This window comes from Artemia sp. Qi Xiang Cuo, chromosome 7 (assembly GCF_049724085.1).
Source record: "Artemia sp. Qi Xiang Cuo chromosome 7, ASM4972408v1, whole genome shotgun sequence".
In the NCBI taxonomy this organism is placed as follows: domain Eukaryota; kingdom Metazoa; phylum Arthropoda; class Branchiopoda; order Anostraca; family Artemiidae; genus Artemia; species Artemia sp. Qi Xiang Cuo.
Genome location: NC_142800.1, coordinates 36,623,643 through 36,646,486, shown reverse-complemented (window position 1 = coordinate 36,646,486; position 22,844 = coordinate 36,623,643). Strand labels below are relative to the sequence as shown.

At 36.4% G+C, this 22,844-nt stretch overlaps 2 protein-coding genes across 2 annotated transcripts in view; both read left to right on the top strand.

Annotated features, from left to right (window-relative positions):
* LOC148950224 (histone-lysine N-methyltransferase SMYD3-like) overlaps positions 1-8,126 on the top strand; it is a 39,089-nt gene extending 30,963 nt beyond the window's left edge. The window contains exons 7-8 of the mRNA XM_089091319.1: positions 5,954-6,083; positions 7,960-8,126. Coding sequence (XP_088947445.1) covers positions 5,954-6,083; positions 7,960-8,126 — 297 coding nt within the window. The remainder of the gene's footprint in view (positions 1-5,953; positions 6,084-7,959) is intronic.
* LOC148950223 (uncharacterized) overlaps positions 1-22,844 on the top strand; it is a 101,444-nt gene that overhangs the window by 58,409 nt on the left and 20,191 nt on the right. The gene's annotated exons all lie outside the window — the stretch shown is intronic.

Here is a 22,844-nt window from a genome sequence, read left to right as displayed (position 1 = left end):
GATGGGCTTGGGGAAAAGGGTGTGTGTGTGGGGGGTGGGGTGCTAGTTGCCCTCGGATATCTTTTGACTCTTAAAAATTGAACTAGAGCTTTCAATTTCCAATCAAATAAGCCCTCTCTGATGTTTATACGAGCATCCCTTTCGTAAGAATCATATACGCTCCCAGGACAACACTTACAACGCCTACCCCCCGGACCCTGGGGGTTTGTGTCGGCACCGGAGTTTTTGTTATCTAATTTTTGAACTTTTTTAAAAAAAACTGTCTTTCTCAAAATTGTAGCGGATGGGCTTGGGGATAAAAGGATGTGGGGGGGGGGCTAGTTGCCCTTAAATCTCTTGATTCTTAAAAAGTGAACTAGAACTTTCAATTTCCAATCAAATGAGCCCTCTTTGAAGTTTATACGAGTATCTCTTTCAGAAGAACCGTACATGCCTTTTAGGGCATAACTTAGAACGCCTTCCCCTGGGCCCTGGAGGGTTCTATTGACACCGGAGTTTTTTTTATCCGACCTTTGAACTATTTTTAACAAAATATCTATCTCAAGATTTTCATCAGATGGGTTTGGAAAAAGAAGGCGTAAATGGGGGGCTAGTTGCCCGCGGATCTCTTTTGACTATAAAAAAGTGAGCTCGAACTTTCAACTTCCGATCAAATGAGCCCCCTCTGAAGTTTATACGAGTATCCCTTTCATAAGAACCATATATGCCCCAGGGTATACGGTAGCTTACAACGCCTGCTCCGGGCCGTGGGGGGTTGTGTCGACACCTGAGTTTTGTTATCTGACTTTTGAACAATTTTTAACTTAATGGCTATCTCAAAATTTTATCGGATGCTATTGGGGAAAAGGGGCTTGGGAGAGGGGGAGGGCTAGTTGCCCTCCAATCTCTTTTGACTCTCAAAAATTGAACTAGAACTTTCGATTTCCAATCAAATGAGCCCTCTCCGGTTTTTACGAACATTTCTCCCATAAGAACCATATATTTCCCCAGGGCATAACTTAAAACGCCTGCCCTCGGGCCTTGGGAGGCTGTGTCAACCCGGAGTTTTCGTTAAGTGGTCTTTGAACTATTCAAAAATAATGGCAATCTCAAAGTTTTTATCGGAGGGGTTCGAGGAAAAAAGGGCGTGGAAGGGGAGGGGGGCAGGTACCCTCCAATCTCTTTTGACTCTTAAAAAGCTACCTAGAACTTTCAATTTCCAATTGAATGAGCCCTCTTTGAAGTTTTTACGAGCATCCCTTCCATAAGAACCATATATGCCCCCAGGGCATAACTTACAACGCCTGCCCCCGGGCCCTGGGGGTTGTGTCGACACCGGAGTTTTTGTTATATGATCTTTGAACTATTTTTAACAAAATAGCTATCTCAAAATTTGTATCGGATGCATTTGGGTGAAAAGGGCGTGGGGGGGGGGCTGGTTACCCTCCAATATCTTTTGACTCTTAAAAAATGAACTAGAACTTTCAATTTCCAATCAAATGATCCCTCTCTGAAGTTTATACGAGTATTCTTTCCATAAGAACCAAATATGCCCCCAGGGCATAACTTATAACCCTTGCCCTGAAGACTGTGGGGGGAGTTTCCTTCTCTAAGATATAATTTACACAACTTTCAACTACGTTAAACAAAATGCTTATCTCAAAATTTAGATTGGACGTGTTTAGGGAAATGGTGGGCGTGAAAGGGGTGTTCGTTTCCTTCTAATCTCTTTCGACTATCAAAAAGGGCACTAGCCATTTAGATTTCCAATCGAATGAGTCCTTTTTGAAGTTTCTACGATATCGCTTTCTATAAAAAAAACTTATATGCCCCCAGGGCAGAACTTACAACCCGTGCCCTGAGGGCTGTGGGGGGGGGGGTGTCATCCTCAAAGACCTAATTTCCAGAATTTTCAACTACATTGAACAAAATGGTTATCTGGAAGTTTTGATTGATTGGATGTGTTTGGGGAAAAGGTGAGCGTGAGAGGGGCGTTAGTTGCCCTCCAATCACTTTCGACTATTAAAAAGGACACTAGCCTTTTGAATTTCGAATCGAATGAGTCCTTTTTGAAGTTTCTACGACAAAGCTTTCTATGAAAACTTTATATGCCCACGGGGCATAACCTACAACCCTTGCCCTGACGGCTGTGGGGGGGAGTGTTTTCCTCAAAAACATAATTTATATCTGGAAATCAACTATGTAGAACAAAATGGCTATCTGAAAATTTTGATTGGATGTGTTTGGGGAAGTGGTGGGCGTGGAAGGGGTGTTAGTTGCCTTCCAATCACTTTTGGCCCTTCAAAAGGGCACTAGAACTTTCTATTTCCAATCGAATGAGCCCCATGTGAAGTTCATACGGCGACCCCTTCCATATGAAGTGCCTCTGGGAAAAAAATAATAATAAATAAATAATAAAACAATGGAGCCGTATGGCCTTTACTATAGGCAACGCTATAGCGTTGCCTCGGATTGATGTTTTGCTAGCTAACAATACGGATGACATTCTTGATAATAATTGAACAGTATTTGGAATTGAGGAAAATTTTCGAATTTTCGATAGGGAGTATCAACTTATTGGTCTCCGATTTAATGAAAGTAAGACTGAGTTCCTGGTGTTCAATCACCGCTCAGAATGCCCGACAAATGTTCAGCTGGGTGAACATGCTATTAAATCATAAGATTCTTTGACGTATCTTGGTGTACCAATTGGGTCAAATATTCGCGCCACGCGTCAACTTCAGAAACATTTTTTTTTTTTGCCAGAAAATGCAGGAATGCCCTCTTGACTAATAACAGCTCCCTATCCTCGCGGTACGGAGTTGCTAGTCCAGCGTCCGCGGTGCAAAAAAGACATGTGAGATATCGGGAGCAGATTATTGGTGAAAGCACCTCTGAAATTGTCCTTCGTTGATCATGTGTTTGTTCCTGCCCTTATATATGACTGTCCTTGTTTGTATTTTTTTTTTCCTGTCTGTTCTTTTTTGTTTTTGTTTTGTTTGTATTTGTCAGAATGTATTTGTTTCTTTTCCTTTTCTTTCTTTATTACTCCATCAGTGCTGTAGCTTGCATTTATGGTGGACATTAAATTTATAATATAATAATTAAATTCAAAAATTGATCTTTTACAACATAGCCTCAGTTCTATTTTGTACACTGAAAATGGTGACACCCTCGCCTTGTAGACATTTGGTTCATTCAGTTTACAAAAAATGTCAGCCAAATATGCAAGATTTTGCAGCCAAAGAATATCGGATATACAAGAAGACAAATGTAACGGATGACCAATAAAAAGTGCTGGAAATTCAGACTTCAATTCAAACATACGCGACAAAACTTTACCACGGGAAAGCCATATAACTTTTGTGTCAAATAGTAAAGCAACATGGAAACTTCCAAAATTCTTGCATAGCGTACGGAATAGACGGCAATCGGTAACAAGCGATTTTATAAAGTTCACAATTTTCCCAGCATCACTTAAAGTAGTAGATGGCTCTGCAGGAATACGCTTACATACTAAAGCTTGTCTATGAATACAACAATGATTCCATTGAATTTTTTCGTTGATCTCCTTCACCCTTGCCACTAAACCTGAAAACTTTCCCGTCGTTGATTTTGCACCATCTGTACAAACACCCACACAATAAGACCAGCTTATTCCATTCTTTTCAAAATACCCATTGACCATATCCAAAAACCGCCTCTCCAGTTGTGTAGGTTTTCGAAGGCTTTGCAAATAGAACGTCTTCTGGAACAATATTCGTAAAAAGATATGTAACTTAGACAAGCAAGATTGCGGCATTTGTTACATCCGTCGATTGGTCAAGTTGAATTTCAAAATAATTCAGTTTTATTATTTTTAAAAGTTTGTCTTCTACATAATTAGCCAAGTCATTAATTCTAGGCGACACCGTGTTGTTTGATAAGGGAATTAGCTCTTTTTTTGCTGCCTTTTCCCTAAGCATACATTTGGTGATATCTTTCGCACATGGTCCAATTAAATTTTCTGCTATTGTATGCTCTTGTCCAGATCTCAATTCTATAAATTACTCGAAATGATGCTTCAAAAGTCATTTTACTATCATCGTTTGAAGCCAAGAAAGAAGAAGGGCTACACTTTTTGATATTTGATAATTTTCTTTTGAAATGTTCAAGAGGCTTATCTTTGTGTGTCGGATGTTTTGTTCCAATATGTCTGTGAAGAAGGGATGGTTTTAAACTGCTTTTGGCAAGAACTTTGTTACATATAACACAAAGTGGTGTGGGTTCCGACTCATCTCAAGTAAAATGAAAACCCAATTGTATATAGTCGCTGTCATATTTTCATTTTTTTCCCTTTTCTATCATTATTTCCTATGTTTTTCGTCTGGTGAAACGGTACCTCACTACAGCTTTCTGTACCATCATCTTGATTATCATGTCTCGTTTCTAAACGACCCGTCTTTAACTATCGATCCATAATAAAAACAAGCTATAATAATAATTAAGTAAATAATTATTGAATCATTTACACGAAATAATCGCTGTATCACTATCACTCAAGTTTTACAAGTGCTAAGCCTATGTATGAACGCCGGTTAATGCATCACAACAGATACAGCCACTTGCTGGTTTATGAGGCGCTCGTAAAGAACAGGTTTTATCATTCATATGTAGCAGGATAGAAATTAAGAACGCCCATATCTGCAGTGGCGAGGGTAGGTTTGGGCTGTTTTTTGCTTTTGATTTTAATGGCGTTTTAAAATATCCGCCATTACAATATTATTTTTGCGTAGCCCCTCTTCAAATACTGAGGTCCCCAAGGGGTTCGCAAACCACCGGTTCGGAATCACTGGTCTAGTGCACACTAAGTGTTGGCACTTTTTCCAGATAGCACTGTTAACAACAGTGTCAACAGTATTGACAGATGATTCAAAACAGAAGAAAATGACCAGAGAAGAAATAACATGTTTCTGTTTTCTGTTCTACCTTTCTTCTGAGACATGGACCTCTTTAAAAAATAAGGAATTTCTTTGCATGCATTTTATTATTTTACCACCTAATGTATTCTTATTACTCTTCAAACTAAGTGAATAAGTGGAGGCTGTTGGATACTTTATAGATCGCAATCTAGTTACTTTAAATTGTTTTGATTTTCTTTGATATTTTTCTTTTCTAAAATTTTTATTTTTCAATTTGTATCCTCTACCACAAAATGTTGGTCTCTTCTTCTAGGGGCTTGTCGTGAGTAGAGTCATATTTAGATCTGTATACAACTGGCAATCTGTCTTTTCCTGCACAAATGATTCATTGAGATTTTAAGAAAAAAGACAAAAGCCTTATTCTGCAAAAGTATTCCTGGAAGGAATATTTTTCTTTTGTCCATCAAAGGAAAAAAGATCTTTACAGTTGGTTTCCTTTTTTAACTCGAATATATAGATAAGATTGTAAATCTCATTTCATTGAAGGAAAAATTAATATTACTGGCATAAGTAGCTTTACCCTAATCAATATCCCTTTATTTCCACATGTTGAATTACTACTAGGCCTACTGCTACTACTAACAACTCACCGCAGAACCAGGTCGCCTGAGGCCAGCACAGCTACGCACGCTTCTCTTCCATCCCAATCTATTCAAAGCAACCCTCTTTGTACCCTCCCAGGAAGTTACAATCCCCTTTAAATCTTTTTTATGACATCCTCCCACCCCATCCGTGGACAACGGGCTTTCCGTTTAGCCCTAGACGTTCTAGCCCTAGCCCTAGTGAAAGAATCATCAATGTGTTTTATATGTATGCTGGAGTACTATGATAGAGGTTGATAAGTATTTACAAGAGTGCATTTACCTGTAAACAGCATCTATATTCTGCTTACCATACATTTAAGTCAGAGTAGTTGCCTTTTTCCTTCTTTTTACAAATATTTTTCATTTAAAAGTGCATTTCTTCACTTATTTGCCGAGAGCCTGATATGGTATACACTATGTTTGTAATAGGATTTTGCAACGGACACTATTCAACCTTGTGATAAATGTGGCTATCAGTATGAGAGCAAAGTGCTTCAAAGTTATCATGAAGCTGCAGAGTATACGTCAGTCAACTTGGATAATATGAAAGACGTTAACTGTAAGTACTCAATAATAATTTTTTTTAACTATACTACCCCATCCTCCATCTTGCTTTGTAATAGATACGTTGTAGTAGAACTGTTAGATCGCTAATTTTTATTTGCATTTAACTGTTGACTGGAGTTTTTTTTTCTTTATTAAAAAATAAAAAAAGAATTGTCTATAAGCTGTATCAACATTCTTGAGCTATGTAAAGGCTATGGTACTTCAAAAAGCTTATAATAAACTCAGATCTATATTCCATCCCCGTCGCTATAAATTTATCATACTTGATGCATTGTTCTGATTCATTTTCCAGGGCTTAATTTGTTTCTTAACATATTCAGTGAACGTGTTTTTTTTTTCAAAGTTTATTATTACTGCTTTGGAAATGGTTGAAATGTGATGTATTTAATACCCAATTGCTTCTGTCATATCTTGACGACCTAAAAAAGCTATCCTTAATTCGAACCACTATAAAGCAAACCTCAATTGGCGTCGAACAAATCGAAAGACATTCTTCTTTTCATTCTCTTCCAAAATTCGTGTTTTAGCATCAAGGGAATTATTGTGGCCATGTAGACCTATTTACAAGCCAAGTCGATTATGTCCATAAAACAAGCAGCAAAAAAGAAGAAACGCTAGAAGCTTATAGTCAATCGAAGTTTTAAAACGCTAAGAAAAAAACAGTGTATTCATTTAGTGTAACATGTTAGCCAGCAAATGCCCCAATCTAAAGGCGATCGGGTGAAAGTGACTAGTCTTGGCGTGAGGTCCAGTGGTGCTTACGTAACTCATTCTTGGAGTTTTCCCAAGAGATTTCTATTGTTGCCCTGGGATTCAAGCCCCCTTTGTAACAATGACAGAGATTTAATCCCCCTTGACTCTGCCAAGGAGCAATAAATAGCTACTATTTGTATAGCCAGGATTTACCGATAGGCCCACTAGGTCCGGGTTTAGGGGCACAGAATGCCAGGGGGCACAATAAATTATTACTGAGTGATAATTTAAGTAAATTATCTCTAAATTTATTTATCATTATAATAAATTTGTTAACTTTATTTATCACAAATAGATTTAAATAAATAACAATAAATTATCACTGAGTGATAACTCAAAGAAAAGTGATTTTAAAACAACACAAGAATTTTGTAGCAACTTGTAAGCTGTCAGGTACCTCCCAAGAATGGCAGCATTCAGTATCACCTATCTCTTTCATTACTTCTGTCTCATCAGTTGCGTTCTATTCAGTGCTTCCACTATCCCTGAGTTTCTGGGGATTTCCCTGGAAATCATGCAAAACTGGAGCGGCCAATAAGCCAAGAAACACCTTGCCTAGAAGCGTCAAAGCTTTGAATCCGGCCCTGTGTATATTTAGGCTTAGCAACAACCACGTTCTGAACCAGCGCAACAAGAATACTAGGAGGAATATCACGCCTCTGCCAATTTTAGGTATTGAAAATAAATATTTTGTGCTCGCATTAAAAGATTTTGAAAGTCTAACAAAGACTTAAAAGATTCAGAATTCACATAAATATAAAAAAAGGTGTTAATTTTTAGGGGAAATCGGTAACAGCAAAACCATGTAGAAAAAAAAGCAAGTTTAATGGTTAATGTAGTTAATGTACAAAAAGCAAGTTTACCTGAAAAAATTATATTTAGGCTATAGAAATGTAATACATGGTCTAACTCTCAATTTTAGCAAAAAATGTCATGACGTTCTTGATGGTCAAAAGTTTAAAATTGATTTACTATTTTGATGCAAGGTTTATGTCGATATCTGAGTAACTATTTCATGTACTTTGTTTAGGCGTTCCCAATCTTAGCTTGCGTGTGTAAGCGATTCTGATAGTATTATTTCTTCGTTTATTTTTACCCTGCTCTTTGACTTTTAGATCTAGATGCCTGTCGTTTATGTCTGATTAAGCAAGGAGGGCTTTTTCATTCTCTCAACATTCTCAGGTCAAAAATATTAGACGCTGCTTTTGAGTCCTGTATAGACCTGAGTTTATGGGATGATGCTCCAATTTACGGGGAAGAACTTGTGATCTCATTTAGGTAATATTTATTTGTTTTCAGTAACTTCAGTAAGGATGATAGAAAGTAAACCGAATATTTGCACCTAGACACATTTGATGGGCCGAAAAGTCTATGCACAATTCACGTAAAACGAATGCTATGTTTAGCCAACCAAGGGATATATAAGAACAAGTCTAAACATTTTTTTATGAAATAGGATTGATTACAATCCCCCGTGTGAAGTACAATGTAAACAGAAAACTATTGAAAAGGTTAAATAATTTCTTAGACCACACTGCTTTTCCATTTACGAAAAATTAGGCAAGAAAAACGGGTTTTATTTTTGATAAAGCAGTAAATTAAATTAAAACCCGTTTTTCTTGCTTAATTTTTTGAAAAGGCTACAGAAAAATTGCAGTTTTCCTGTTTTGCTTCCTATAATTGTTGTAACGAATGCTATCTCTCGAAAGCTGCTCGAAAGTTTTATGATTAGAGCTTAAAACCGAATGAGTAGGCTAAAGCAAAATAATAATTCTTAGGCCTAACTTAATCCAACCTAACCGTTGGATCATACTCTTAGCAACTTTTAAAAATTAATGAATTATAATCAATTTTTCTTTTAATTTGCCTTTCTGCTGTTGATTTCACTGACTCAGCCAAACTCACCCCAGAAAAACTCGGCTAGTATAGTCTTGCAGTTCATTCTATCCTCTGTATAGTAAAATTACCTTTTTTTCTGTTTTCTTTTCGATTTATTTGTTGCTGCTTATTTGTCTGATTAGTTGGCTTTTTCTTCCAATGACTATCAAACTGGCGACCGCGGTCCACCATTCTTATTCGCGTATCACGGCAATCTCGTTATTTTTGGGTCACCAATGTCCACAAAATGGGGCTAGGACTGCTAGTTTCACAAACTGAACATAAAACATCAAACGTTTTCCACTAGTCTCCTGAAATTTAGATTTTTTTTTTCTGGAAAATAAATGTTGTTTTTCTTACTTTGTCTGCCAGTTCCTTGGGAAATGTATCTGAAAAAAGGAGTTTGAAGAAAAAAAGTTTTGTACCTATTAAATTGTAACATCAACAAAAGGGGGTGATTTGCTCAAAATCTATGAAAAGGTATATAGCTTAGACAATACTGAATTCAAGCAAAAGGTACCTTTGCCTGAGTTTTAACTATGGTGAGTAATGATTGTGCCTTGTAACAGATTTGTATTTTGACGAGTGAAATAGCAGTAAACATATCCGAAGAAAGAATTATTTAAATTGACGACTCAGCACTATCAGCAGAATGGCTGCTACATATGTTGATGGACTGCAATGTCACCAAAGTTTAGGTATATTCTTTGTTTTGAATTGCAGTTATTCAGCTTTTTTACTCTTTTTCTCAATGAACAGCAATACTATTTACTAGAAAAATGTAGGCAGAAATGCTTCATCAATAGCAGCTGCTTCAGGAGTCCCTACAGTCAAGTATCTTTGTAACATCATGGTTGCAGCAGTAGCTGCAACTTAGTAAAGAGCGAACCATAGCGCATAGGAACCAAAATTTGAAAAACGTGATTTGAAAAAAAAAACTACCTGATGAGAAAAAATTGCCGTCTGGCACTGATTCATTGTAACTATTATTTCGGTTAATCTTAAAGTAAAGTCTGTTGTAAAAACAAATTTATGATGATTTCGGAAAAGAGACTGAAACCACTCGAAAATGGTGTCAGATCATCCGATTGAAAAGTACTCCATTGGAATCACCATGGTCGAAAACCTTGAATAGGAGAATTATAGTCCACCTTGAGCAAGGAAAATCACTTTTTTACTTGGGTAGCAATGATGTGTCTTTTTTTCTGCCAGGGATAACGGGTCACCAGAACATCATAGATAAATTTTTAATGTCCCATTTGAAAATTTACTGCTCATATATACATGCTTTCTATAAAGTCCACCATCTTCATTTTCAACTTGGCACCAAAACCGGCACTTTGGGTGCCATTTCTCGCTGGGGCTAACGGCTACCAGAACATCGTAGAGAGATGTTTAATAGTTTATATTAAAGTCATTGCTCATATCTACGTGCTTTTTATCAATTCCACCATTTGCAAGTGCCACATGACATTAACAATGGCACTTTTAGTGCACTACCTCAAGTGGAAAGGGGCTAGCGAGCTACCAGAACATCGTACAGAGATTTTTAATGGCTCATTTAAAAGATATTTTTCATGTCTACGTGCTTTTTACCAATTCTACCATCTGTAAGTGCTATAGCCTATATCAGTAAAAACGGTACTTTTGGTGCCATTTATCAAATGGAAAAGTTTGGAAGTATAGAAATGGTACCTTTGTAAAAAAAAAAAATTCCAAAACCCTCAACTGGAGATTTACAATAACTTGTCTCGTATACTCCCCCTCCCAGCCCCCTTGCTAAGTTTCATAAATCGTTTGCTCACCAGCAGGCTACTGCAACATTAGCAGGGATAGCAGGCTACAACACCAATGTAGAGAGATGTTTAATGGCTAATTTGAAAACTATTGCTCATGCATATGTGCTTTTTATAAATTCTACCATCTTTGAGAACCATATGGTAATAAAAATGGAACCGTTGGTGCCATTCATGTATTTCTGTTATTTTTGTACGAATGGGACAATTTTTACTCTTTTTTTGTGTACGGGGGGGGGGATAAAATGCCCCCCCCCCCCTGAATACGGCTCTGTGAGAAGTTAAACATTCTTTGCAGCATTGTGGCAGAAACATTACAACAATGCTCACACAAATTTTTGTAAATTATATTAAATAAACATCTAAAATTCTTATAATGTCCTTCAGTTTTCTAAATCTATAAATTTCACATAGGACGATATTTCATAAATAATCTAACTTTTATCTGCAAATTCCATGAAAGACCAATTTACAAGGCTCTCAATAGTCTTTAACCGACCATGAAATCATTACATTTTAGCATGAAATTTGGTTTCTCTAAGAAACTCAAGTAACCTGAAACCCTCCAATGTGACATTTAATCAGATCGTTAAAATTATAAAGCTAAAACTGTTAGCCTATGCTTATTGGTATAACTAAATATGGGTTTCTTTTTTATATGTTTTTTAGTTTCATATATTTTACTATTGACATGTGTCCGCAAAAATGTCTCATAAGTTTGCTGATTTCGTTGGTTTGCATTAGATTAACTGGGAGCAACTCTAAAAATCCAATAAATAGATATTTTCTGAACACAATCAAGTAAGAATTTTGATCTTATAGTATTTAAGTCAGAAAAGGAATTTTGCACCAATCACAGCAAGATGTTTTGTCCTTTGCTGTTTTCGTAGACCACGTCTATTCTTTGGTTGTTTGGACAAACTCACCTCCCCCTCTTTCTCTCTTGCGTATGTGCCTGATAGAACATTTATATCTTAGCCTTTGATGAATATTTATGTAGCGAATTAAGGAACCCATAGGCTGTATAACAATATAACCTGCAGTTTCCCAGCAGCTTTCGTGGACTATTTTTCAAGATTTTAATCATAAATTCAAAATAATATTTGTTCATTTACTCAGCGTTTTACGCTGATTTCTGGTGTGGAATTACAGATGTTCTAGGGATAATTAATAGAGAATTCAAAATAGTGAGAAGACTCGTCATGGGTCAGTGGCTTCTGGAATAAGTCCCTTAGCTCTAAGCATCCGTTGGAAAACTCAACTTTTCAGATAAGCAAGCATTATGTTGAATAGCCCACGTTAACCGTTAATCTATCGTCACCTAAGTTAGACAAATACTTTTGTTTTTCGAAGGGAAGTAAAGAGCGAAGTTGGAATTTAAAACGAACAAAAATTATTGCTTAACAGTTTATCTAATATATGTCGATGAAACTAGTGGAAATAAACCAACTGATGATGTTTCCCTATGTTTGTAAGACTATAGAAAACTAGCGCTTTACTAAAAATACCAAAGCCAAGTATAAAACAAGAATATTGATTTAGGAGTAAAAAGTGAGTACGTTGGCTGACAACAACAAACATGTTTATAACACTTCATTGTCTTACACCAGCTGGGATATCAGTAAATTTTAGTAAATATTTAATATTATCTTAAAAACTTAAGCATAAAAATAAATACTCGATGAAGGATGACAGATTGCCAACGGTCGGCCTTCTTGGCAATCCATCTAGGGCCAAACGAAAAGCAGATCGTCCCCGAACGGGGTGGGAAGAAGTCGCAAAGAAGGATTTGAAAAAATGGAATTTCTTGGGAGGTGTTTAAATGGGAAGCTTTGAATAGATTCGGATGAAGGAGGAGCGTGCGCAGCTGTGTTGGCCTCAGGTGGCTTGATGCTGCAGTGAGTTGTTAGTAGTAAATGTTGTAGATATGAAAAGAGAGAATGAATCTGAACACGACTAATATGTAGGGGCCAACCCTTTGTAAAAGGAAGTATATTAGAAATTCGAAAATTAAATCGGAGCAGAGGTGTCTCCTCAGCACAAGATTTCAAAAATGATTAACAAAGAAGTGCATGTTAAAAGTTTATAGGAAAAAATAAAACATAGCACTGATTCAAATGGAAAGTAGTATCCAATTATCTGAAAATGAAACAGCAAGTGCACCCAAAGTCAATAAATGGAACAAGGGTGCCGGCAGAAAATTTTCCAGGGGGGGGGCCAAATGCCAAAATTTCAGTGGTGGTTGGGTGACAGGGAATATGTTTCAGGATTTTTTTTCGTTGGAATAAGTTTATTTTTAAATACTTTTGGGAGAAAACTTTCAAATAAAAAGAGCAATGAAATTGCGTGCAAAATGAAACAAAATACAGTAAATTTTAAACGAAAAGGATTCCTGGCAAAGGGATCGCTTTATTTAATCAATAATATATTTAATTATTGTGCATTTAATCTTTAAAGTAAATAAAACTCAAAACAAAATTACAGAAAGATTAATTGCTTCAGTAAATTATAACAGATGTAGATTTTTCTTTTTAGAGTTGCCTACGCCTTAGAATAGTTTACAGAAGGAGTAGAGATCGGCCATGTAAAATGTGCCTCTTTCATAACTGAACAATTCTCCCCCTCGAACTTAAATCCCTTATATATTCCGACATTAAAAAAAAACAAAGCAGAATATCGAAAGAAAAACAAAATTTAAACTTACTATCTAGCTGTCAAATTGACCCTCTTTCTTTTTATTGTCCTATGTAACTAAATAAAATGAACAGGTTCAAAAAATTTTCGTTCACAAGAGAATCTGACAAAATACGAGTTTGCGAAAAAAGTTCGCGTAGTAGTTCGCGAAAAAAAAAACTGGAAGTAAAAAGTGACTTGGACCAATATTCACCAAAACTAAAAATGGAATTCTCAATGGAATTGCTACACTGGCAGTATTGGCTTTTTATGCTGATTCTAAATATATAAAATTCTTACATTTTATTGTTACCCACCCAAAACCAAAAATCTGAGAAAATTTGCATTATTCTTGTAAAAAGGGGAAACACCTCCCAAAAAGCAAGCGATCCTATTGAAAATCTCTTTATTAGATGCATCATATCAGAGAACCCTACCATAGAAGTTTCAAGCTCCAATCTTCAAAATGTGGAATGTCGCGTTTTTTTTAGAAGAAACATCCTCGATGCATGTTTATTTGTTTTGTTTATTACCAGCGGTAATTGTATCAAACCGAAGCCCAAGATAATTGGGAGGGAGCTCATTCAAACCTAAATTTAGAGATCTTTTTTGAGTGACCATACAGATTGGGCCAGGGGAAAGTCTAGTTTTCTTGCTATTTTAGGGCATAAAACTACGACTTAACGCCGAAGAGGATGAATTTGCAATCAATTTAAGATTCTGAGAAGCTAATTGATTTAAAAGTATCAATAACTGTATTTTAGGCCTCTCAGTTGCAAAAGAAGTAATGCCACATGGTGGCAATACTGGATTCAACCAAGTTGATTCGCTTTATTTGTAATGAAATTAGGCTACGTTTGGTGATCTGTAATTGCGTATCAGCTATAATAAAGCGGGGAGGGGGGTTTCATTGTTTAGGTAGGGATAGGGTAGATTCCTAAAAAAGTACATTTTAAGAGACAAACTGCTTACTCATCTTGGTGTTTCAGATAAATGTTGAAAAAGGTAAGGCGGGGAGTGGGAATTAATTAAATTGTTTCTCTATACAGCTAAAATTTTAAATTTCCATATCTACCAGCACAGAGGTGGAAAAGGCATGGCAGGTCATCATAAGCCCCGCCAGGAAATTTCTTTGGGATGGCAAATACTGCCAGAAACTTAGTTTTCAGCAATTTTAAATGGTGTTATTTTACACCATTTCAATGTGTTTAAACAAATGTATGTAACCGAAACTCTGAAAAACGGAATTTTGATACCAATAGATACATCAAAAGAATTGGGATTTTATGCTGATTTCAAATATGTAAGTTTAATCAAGTTTAGTCTTACCCATCAAAAGTTATGAGCCTTAGGAAATTTGCTTATTTTCGAAAAATGGGGGAAACACCCCTCGAAGTCATAGAATTTTAATGAAAACCACACCATTAGATTCAGCGTATCAAAGAAAACTACTGTAGAGGTTTCAAGCTCATATCTGCAAAAATGTGGAATTTGTAATTTTTTGCGTAAAGAAAGATCACGGATGCGTGTTTATTTGTTTGTTTGTTTTTTTCCCAGGGGTTATCATATCAACCCAGTGGGCCTAGAACGTCGAGAAAGGGATTATTATAACGGAAATTAAAAGTTCTTGTGCTCTTTTAAGTGACCAAAAATTGGAGGGCAGCTAGGCCCCCTCCGACGCCACTCTTTTCCAAAAATCGTCTGGTCAAATTTTTGAGATAGCTTTTTTCTTCAGCATAGTTGAAAGGCCTAATAACTTTGTCTTCGGAGATAAAATTACCCCCTACAGGCCCTGGGGAAAGGTTTTTAAGTTATAAAATTTAGTCGTTGTTTTATTTGTTGTTGGAAAGTATGCATACATTTTTGGGTGGGGAGGGGAGCCCTAATTTACTGCTGGGAGGATTTTGCACGGGGAAAATTTTCTTTGGAGAGGGAAGTTCCCAGGGGGGAAATTTTTACACTGGGTGAATTTTCCAGAGTTCCTATATGAAATTTCTTTATATGTCTTGCTTTCTCTTTACCGATTCAATTTTAGGCATGGAGATGTTAAGGGTAATTGTCCGGGGTAATTTGTCGCCAGGATTGAATTGCCCAATGGAAATTTCTGTGGGGAAGGTAATATTTCCGTGGGGGTGGAGCTAGGTTTCTTGGCGTTATTTAAAAAACAATAAGAAATTAAATTCACAAAAACAAATTTTTTCAACTGAAAGTAAGGAGCAACGTTAAAACTTAAAACGAACAGAAATTATTACGTATATGAGGACACCTCGTTCTTTACGCAAAAGTTAAAATTGTGTCCCAGTTCTTTAAAAACAGCTCCTGGAACACAAGGGTTGTTTAATTAGAACAATAAGTAACTTTTTTGAAAGTGCCAAAAACTGTAGTGTGAAGAGCGAGATGTTAAGGAGGGGGGAAAACCCCCTCATATACATAATAGTTGATGTTCGTTTCAAGTATTAATGTTGCTCCTAACTTTCAATTGAAAAAAAAATTTAATGAAGCTTAGAGACAAACATTTTTCTAAAGGCAATGAAAAAAGTATGTCAATTAAAGTAAAACTATACAAAATGACACGAGTAAGTAATTGCAAAAAAATACACTAAATTATAGCCTACTTGCAAAAACTAAGATATAAACTTCCGGAATTCGGTTCTATTGAGAAATGCCGAAGTGTTGGACAGCTATTTTTTTACAATATCGACAGTTTTGAACTTGGTTATCAAACACCAAAAAATGTAATGTCTTTAGCCCCATTGTTTATAAAAAGTAACGCATTATCAAAATAGTTTGTTCAAAGTAAAACACTAGAACTAAGATTAAGAAAATTAAATAAAACTTCTTAATTTAATATTTTTAATATAATTTTGAATATGGTATCAAAAACCAATATATTTGACACCTTTATATTTCGTAACTTTAAAAAATTAAGTATTTTTTTTTCAAAGTGACAACTATATAAATACAATCACTCCTGAAAAAAAAATGATAATAAAACCCAAAAAATGTATCCTTTCAGGGGGAAAATATAAAAATTCCCAGCATTACGTTTAGGGGAAACATTCTTGATTATAGTGGCTTCATGTAGTGTATTACAGGTAATTACTTGAAAAAAAACTCATGTAATGCAAGCAAAAGTTGACGGCATATTTTTACTGAAACTGCCCCTTATTAAGTTGTTTGCCTTGTGTTTTCTATAATTATACGAAATTTCTTGTGCACTAATAAATGACTTAATTAATAATATACAAATAAATACTTAGGATCACCATAAAAAGCTGATTCTTTGATTGAATGTTATCAATAGTTAGGCTATTACTCTTTCGTTATTGACAAGGATTGTTATTCACTTACCAGTCATTACTAAGAAGGATTTGATATTTTTTGTTACTCCAACCAAATTATATAGGAAAAATTTTTGTGAAAAACAGGAAAGGGGTCACTCAGTCACAAATTAGAACTTATATTTTCCTTATTAAGGGTTGAAATCTATTGACAGGCTACCAACAATGGGCAACACACGTTTTTTAATGGTTTTCCCCTTTTCTGCTCTTTTTCCTTTGGTTTCCTCTTAATCACTTTATAGTCCCAAATTTCCAGGGGGGACATGCCCCTCCCTTACCGGCGCCTATGAAATGAAACACAAACTGAACATTACCTATGCTTAAAAGAAGACAAAACATAAATTGAATGATAATGCTGCTTTTCACTCTCATATTTTCTTTGAAGCTTTGGTAATGCTCAATTTATGTTATATTTAAAGGATACATAGTGTTTTAAAAAAAATACCATAATAATGAAAATCCTCTTATACCTTAATATTTTATGTAACTTTCTTACATATTATCTAATAAACAGAAATATGTATTACTTACTGTAACTACATGCATACAGGGCGCTTTTGAGTATGAATTTTAGTTGTTTTTTGTTGTTTTTTTTTAGAGGGGGGTCGTAATTCAATAATTGAATAAATACAATCATTATAGTAAAGTTGGAATTGTTTAGTTGCAAGATTTGTGGGGCCAATTAGGATGTGCGATTTGTGTTAGTTAGTTTTATTATTGATTTTGTCCTGTTTTATTTTAGTGTATTTTTGTCACCCCCTCGGACAATTCTTTTACTTCTCGGAGTGGTTGTTTATATTGATGTTGTTGTTTGGTATAATAAATGTCTATCTTTCTCTCTTGGTCCATCAAAACATTTTCAAAACCCGATACATGGTGAATATAGCATTTTGCAAATTTAGACATAGTCAGTGGTACGCAACCTGCTTAAATAGAAGAATCCACCTCTGTTCGGTCGTATATGGCTGATGTTCCAAATTTTGGGAAAGTCTAATACCTTTTCAACCATGGGCGCCCATAAGGGGGAGGGGGGGGGGTGTCTTGCCCCCCCCCCTGGATGAATGATGCTGCCTTATTTTTATATTTTTGTTCTGAGATTTCTATTATATAGCATTAAAAGTAGCAATTAGACGAAGTTTGCCCCCCCCCTGGAATTCAGCGTATGGGCGCCCATGTTTTCAACAGTTTTCAATACTATAAAAAGCTCCTTTCAATGTCTCTCTTAAAAAAGGAAAAAAGGTCAAAATTAGCCCAGGGTAAACAATTGCTCTGTGGAAAAACTTTCTATGGCATTTAAAAAAAAGTAGCAGATCAATACAGATGAAGCTTCTGAAAATATATCCATTTGTCAATTCTTGAAAGTCTGTTAAAGCTTTACTAATCTATCGCAAATACTTTCTCTGTATTATTAAAAACTATTCATCTGAAAATTGATTATTTACCCATATTTAACAATGAACAAATTCTGAACATCTGTTTACAGACCTTAGGACATTGCTTAATGAGATAGAAGGGAAATATATGCTGAAAGAAATATATTCTAAAAAGTTTTTGGAAAGAAAGTGAACCTGAAAACTATTGGTTATCTTAGGCTACTATTTAATAATCTGCTCTAACTTTGATTTAACTCACTATATGCGGATGTTCCAAAAATGGAAACGTTTTCAAATAAGTCCCAGTACTTGATTTACAAATAATTTTCTGGCCTGGACACACCGCCTATTGGTGTTTTTATCACACCGCCTGTTGGTATTGCTGGTGTATGTACTAAGAATTTATCTCCTGAAATCTTGGACTTACTCACGTTCACACTGATAGAAATAACAACTCTCGAGCAAATATGATATTTCTTATATATTTCAAAGAAAGTAATTGAATTTTATTAATGAGACTTTTAGGAGCATATTCAAACACCAAATCTTAAAAGTCTTGGAACGTTTTTGTTCCGCTTCATTTAGTTATTTCTTTATGAACATTAATGAAATGTGTTCATAAAGTGAGTGCCTTCGTTATTATCTACCCCTGCCCTTCCAGGTAGTACACCACAAAGGGTGAGTCACTACAATGCCTGTAAACAGGATTGAGGGATAGTGGATGCCACAGAAAGGGTCATGCTCGATAACTCAACTATTTATAAACTTGAACATCATGATTCCTGAATTTTTTCCACATAATAGAGTTCACACTGTTGTGAATAATATATAGCCCGCCCCAGAAATTCTGAGTACATTCCAGAACACTCCGTGGAAAAAATAATTTATGAACGTGTGATAATTGGACTAAAAAACTCTTTGTTAACTTACCTATGGCAACAAAAATAGCACCTCTTTATAGCAACATATATACAGCCTGTTAAACCAAGAACTTCCTTCTAGATATGTCATATTTTGCATACTAATAGCTATAAGGCATGTACGCATGTTGTTTTTCGAGGGGCCCAGTTATAAAAACAAAGACTTTTTCGATAAATTGAACAAGCAATGCCCAGAAATTCAAAAAAAAAATCTAGAATTTCATGGAGAGAGAGTGGGCTCCGAGGCACTCCTCCCTGTGCACGTCCATGATGTATATGTCGGCCTATCCAGAGCACTTCAAGTTACAAATGGCTGAACATATAGCATAAATCAGTATATCATGGTTGCCCCTTAAAGGCCAACCTAGTAAAGAACAAACCCTAGCCCATAGTAACCGAATAAAGTATACCATTATGCACAAGAAAGTTTAATGTTAAAGTGACTCCACTGCCTGATTCCCTCCGGTTCGTCCTTCACTAGATCCAGCTAAAAAGAAGCCATGGGCTTTTTCCTGTCTGTAGTAAATTTTTTACGTTAAAACTGCTCATCCTGTGATAGTCATGTTTGTGAATCATATGCCAGGGGAATGTGTTTCAATTCTCATTATGATAAATATGAATAATGGTAACACAGTTTATTATTTGGCGATTGCAAAGAGGGATGAATCAATGGTGTCACTAGTGTCTAGGTGTCTCTAGTATGTGACGTTTGTTCAGTTGAACAAATTCAAACATATTAGTCACATAATATGAATGAAAAGAGTCTCATTGACAGTACAGACAAAATTAATCAGAATGAAACTACAATGTAGGAATAGTGACACTGAATTTTCACTTAAAGATCAATATGCTGTAAATCTAATTTAGTTACCCTCTCTAGTTGTTATTGAAGATACAAGTTTATGCATAGAAGAAAAAATCTGAAGAAAAGAAAATCTATCATAGGCAGCGCGCGAGCGCTGCCTAAGTAAAGAACGATGTGGCCACAATGTTTTTTTTTTCTCCGACAGGCACTTCGTATCGAAGGAGTTGTCGTAGAAACTTCGAAAAAGGCTCATTCGATTGGCAATTGGGGTGGCTAGTGCCCTTTTTAATAGTCGAAAGTGATTGGAGGGCAACTGCCCCCCCCACGCCCATCATTCCCCCAAACACATCCAGTCAAAATTTTGAGATAGCCATTTTGTTCAGCCTAGTTGATTTCCAGATAGAAAATATCTTTTTGAGGAGGAAACTCCCCCACAACCCTCGGGGCAATGGTTTTAAGGCATGCCCTGAGGGCATATAAGGTTTTTTATAGAAGGCGTTGTCGTAGAAACTTCAAAAAAGGCTCATTCGATTGTAAATTCAAAAGGGCTAGTGCCCTTTTTAATAGTCGAAAGTGATTGGAGGGCAACTAGCTCCCCCCACGCCCATCATTCCCCCAAACGTATCCAATCGAAATTTTGAGATAGCCATTTTGTTCAGCGTAGTTGATTTCCAGATAAAAAATATGTTTTTGAGGAGGACACTCCCCCACAAATCTCGGGGCAAGGTTTTTAAACCTCTCGCGGGCGAATTTCCAATTTTTGAGATAAACTGAGAGGACAAAGTTCTTTCCTATGTAGAAAAATACGTAGATTTCAGATATGTATTCAGAAACTGACAAAAAAGGATAAAAAGGTAAAATATGCTACTTTCCACATATGGGGACGCCGCCCAGAAAACACTCTTTCGAAAGGCTTATCGGACACTGTGAAAGTTCTCGAAACATTCAGGGCACAATGCGACTTTGCATTTTTTGCGGATGAATCTCGTTTTACTCGTGCAGTTCTTGTCCTGGCATCGAGAAGCGTTATTTTTGTCGGACTTGCCATGCCAATGGCCACTCAGACCATCATGTCGGATCTCGCTTGGGACAGCAATGACAGTCCTTTTCTTGACAAAGCCAATTTTTGAAGGCCGATCAGGGCTTGTCCTCATCTGCACCATCCCTTTGTTCGTCATAGCTACTGCAACAGACCCTTTGAAATGGAGGAGATCAAGCGTTGACAACAGCAACATCAAGGAAATGGTGGAAAAGGCGCATGTACCAACGTTTGTTTCGAAAGTCGTTTTTGTAAAGTGAAGTCAGCGAATCCATCAAATCCGCGCCTCCCATACACTTATTATATTCCTTCATTGCGTATGGCCTTTCAACCGCCACTTTCGATTTCGCTGTGCTGCACCATCGTAAAGAGCGAGGTGTTGAAGAGGGGGCAGGCCCTTTCATATACGGAATTATTTCTGTTCGTTTTAAGTATTAATGTCGCTCCTTACTTTCAGTTAAAAAAACTTGTTTTTTTTTAATTAATTAGCATTATAAGATATTGAATTTTCCTTAAGTTTATTTGAATTAGTGTTATATATTTTATTTTGTGCACTAGTCCTAATCAAATCATCTAATTTTGAAAACATCTTTAATAATTTTGTCTTTGTTGCACCACTTACCAACAAATAAGTTTAAAATCATTATTTGACCCATTATGATTACTTGCTGGCTTTAAGTGGTGGGAAAGACAGAATTTAACCCCTGTTTTCTAGCAGAAAAATTTGTCTAGCAGGAATCTCAGCCACGGGCCACACTAGAAAAACTGTCTTCCGTGCACATTCACTAATAGCTCCTATGTAGTATGGGAGGCTCTTCAGACAAGCCCTTCATTATTTTCCGTTTCGGTTCTTTTTTGTCTATATTAAGGTGAATTAAGAATAAACTGCCTCTTAATGGCCAGATATGAGTAGGGACCTACCAGGAGGTCCGAGGGGGGCACCATATATGAGCATAGAATACTGACAGAAGTTTACAACATTGCCGGATAATAAAGGTACTATTTGGTACTTTAAAGCACCTTTTTCAAGGTCGATTTATTTGTTGTTTCTATGTGTAATGATTCCGGGCCGAAGTTTGCACAAGCGCACTAAATTCTAACGGGACAATGTATTGATCCACTAAGGGGGACAGATTTCTGGGAAATTAATTGCATAATCGAGGGGAATTATTGATCCACGAAAGGGGAATTAAGAAACAATATGGCTTCTTTGATCTTTAGGTCTGAGGGATAAATGGTCTTTAGTGACAGAGATAAATTAATATTCTATTTTTAAATATGGCTTCTCTGGTCATTAGGCTTAGTGATAAATTCTTGAATTAATATTCTATCAAGACCTTAAAAGTGTAACTAGGAACACCTATGAGATGAAGAGATTAACGTGGGAAACGGTTTCTTGGGAATTTCAAATGTGACAGCGCAGGGATGCCGAATCAAAGGAACACTCAGAAATTACTTTTGGGGGATTATTTGGGCGAAACAATTTAAGGCATTTTAGAAGATGATTTGGGCGAAACAATGTGGTCGTTATAATACATTTCCGTTATAATACAAGTTCCATTTGAACAATGTTGTTAGGTCCGCTACCCCAACCCCAAAGGGCCCCATCTCCCCGGGCCCCCAAAGGGCCCCCTCCCCCCCTCCCCGGGGCTCCCCGAGCCTCCCAAAGGGGCCCCTACCCCCGGGGCCCAGAAAGGCCCCCGGGCCCCCCAACCCATTTTTTAATATTTTTTTTGCGCACTTGAGACACAGAAGGGCCCCCACATTTCAAAAGGCTTTATTATATCTTCTCAGAACAAGTTCTTTTCTTAATGTCCCTCTTAAATCCCATTTACAAGTTGAAGTACCCATCCTTTTCACCCACAACTTTACTTTACAGCTTTTTGCATACCCCAACACCAAGCAATACTTTTCAAAGGCATTTCAGAACAAGTTCTTTTCTAACTGTCCATCCTAAACCCGTTTTACAAGTTGAAGTACTCATCCTTTTCACCCACAAATTTACTTTACAGCTTTTTGAATGCCCCAACACCAAGCAATACTTTTCAAAAGGCATTTCAAATTCAAGTTCTTGTCTTAATGTCCCTCCTAAATCCATTTTACAAGTTGAAGTATCCCATCCTTTTCACCCACAACTTTACTTTACAGCTTTTTGAATTCCCCAACACCAATCAA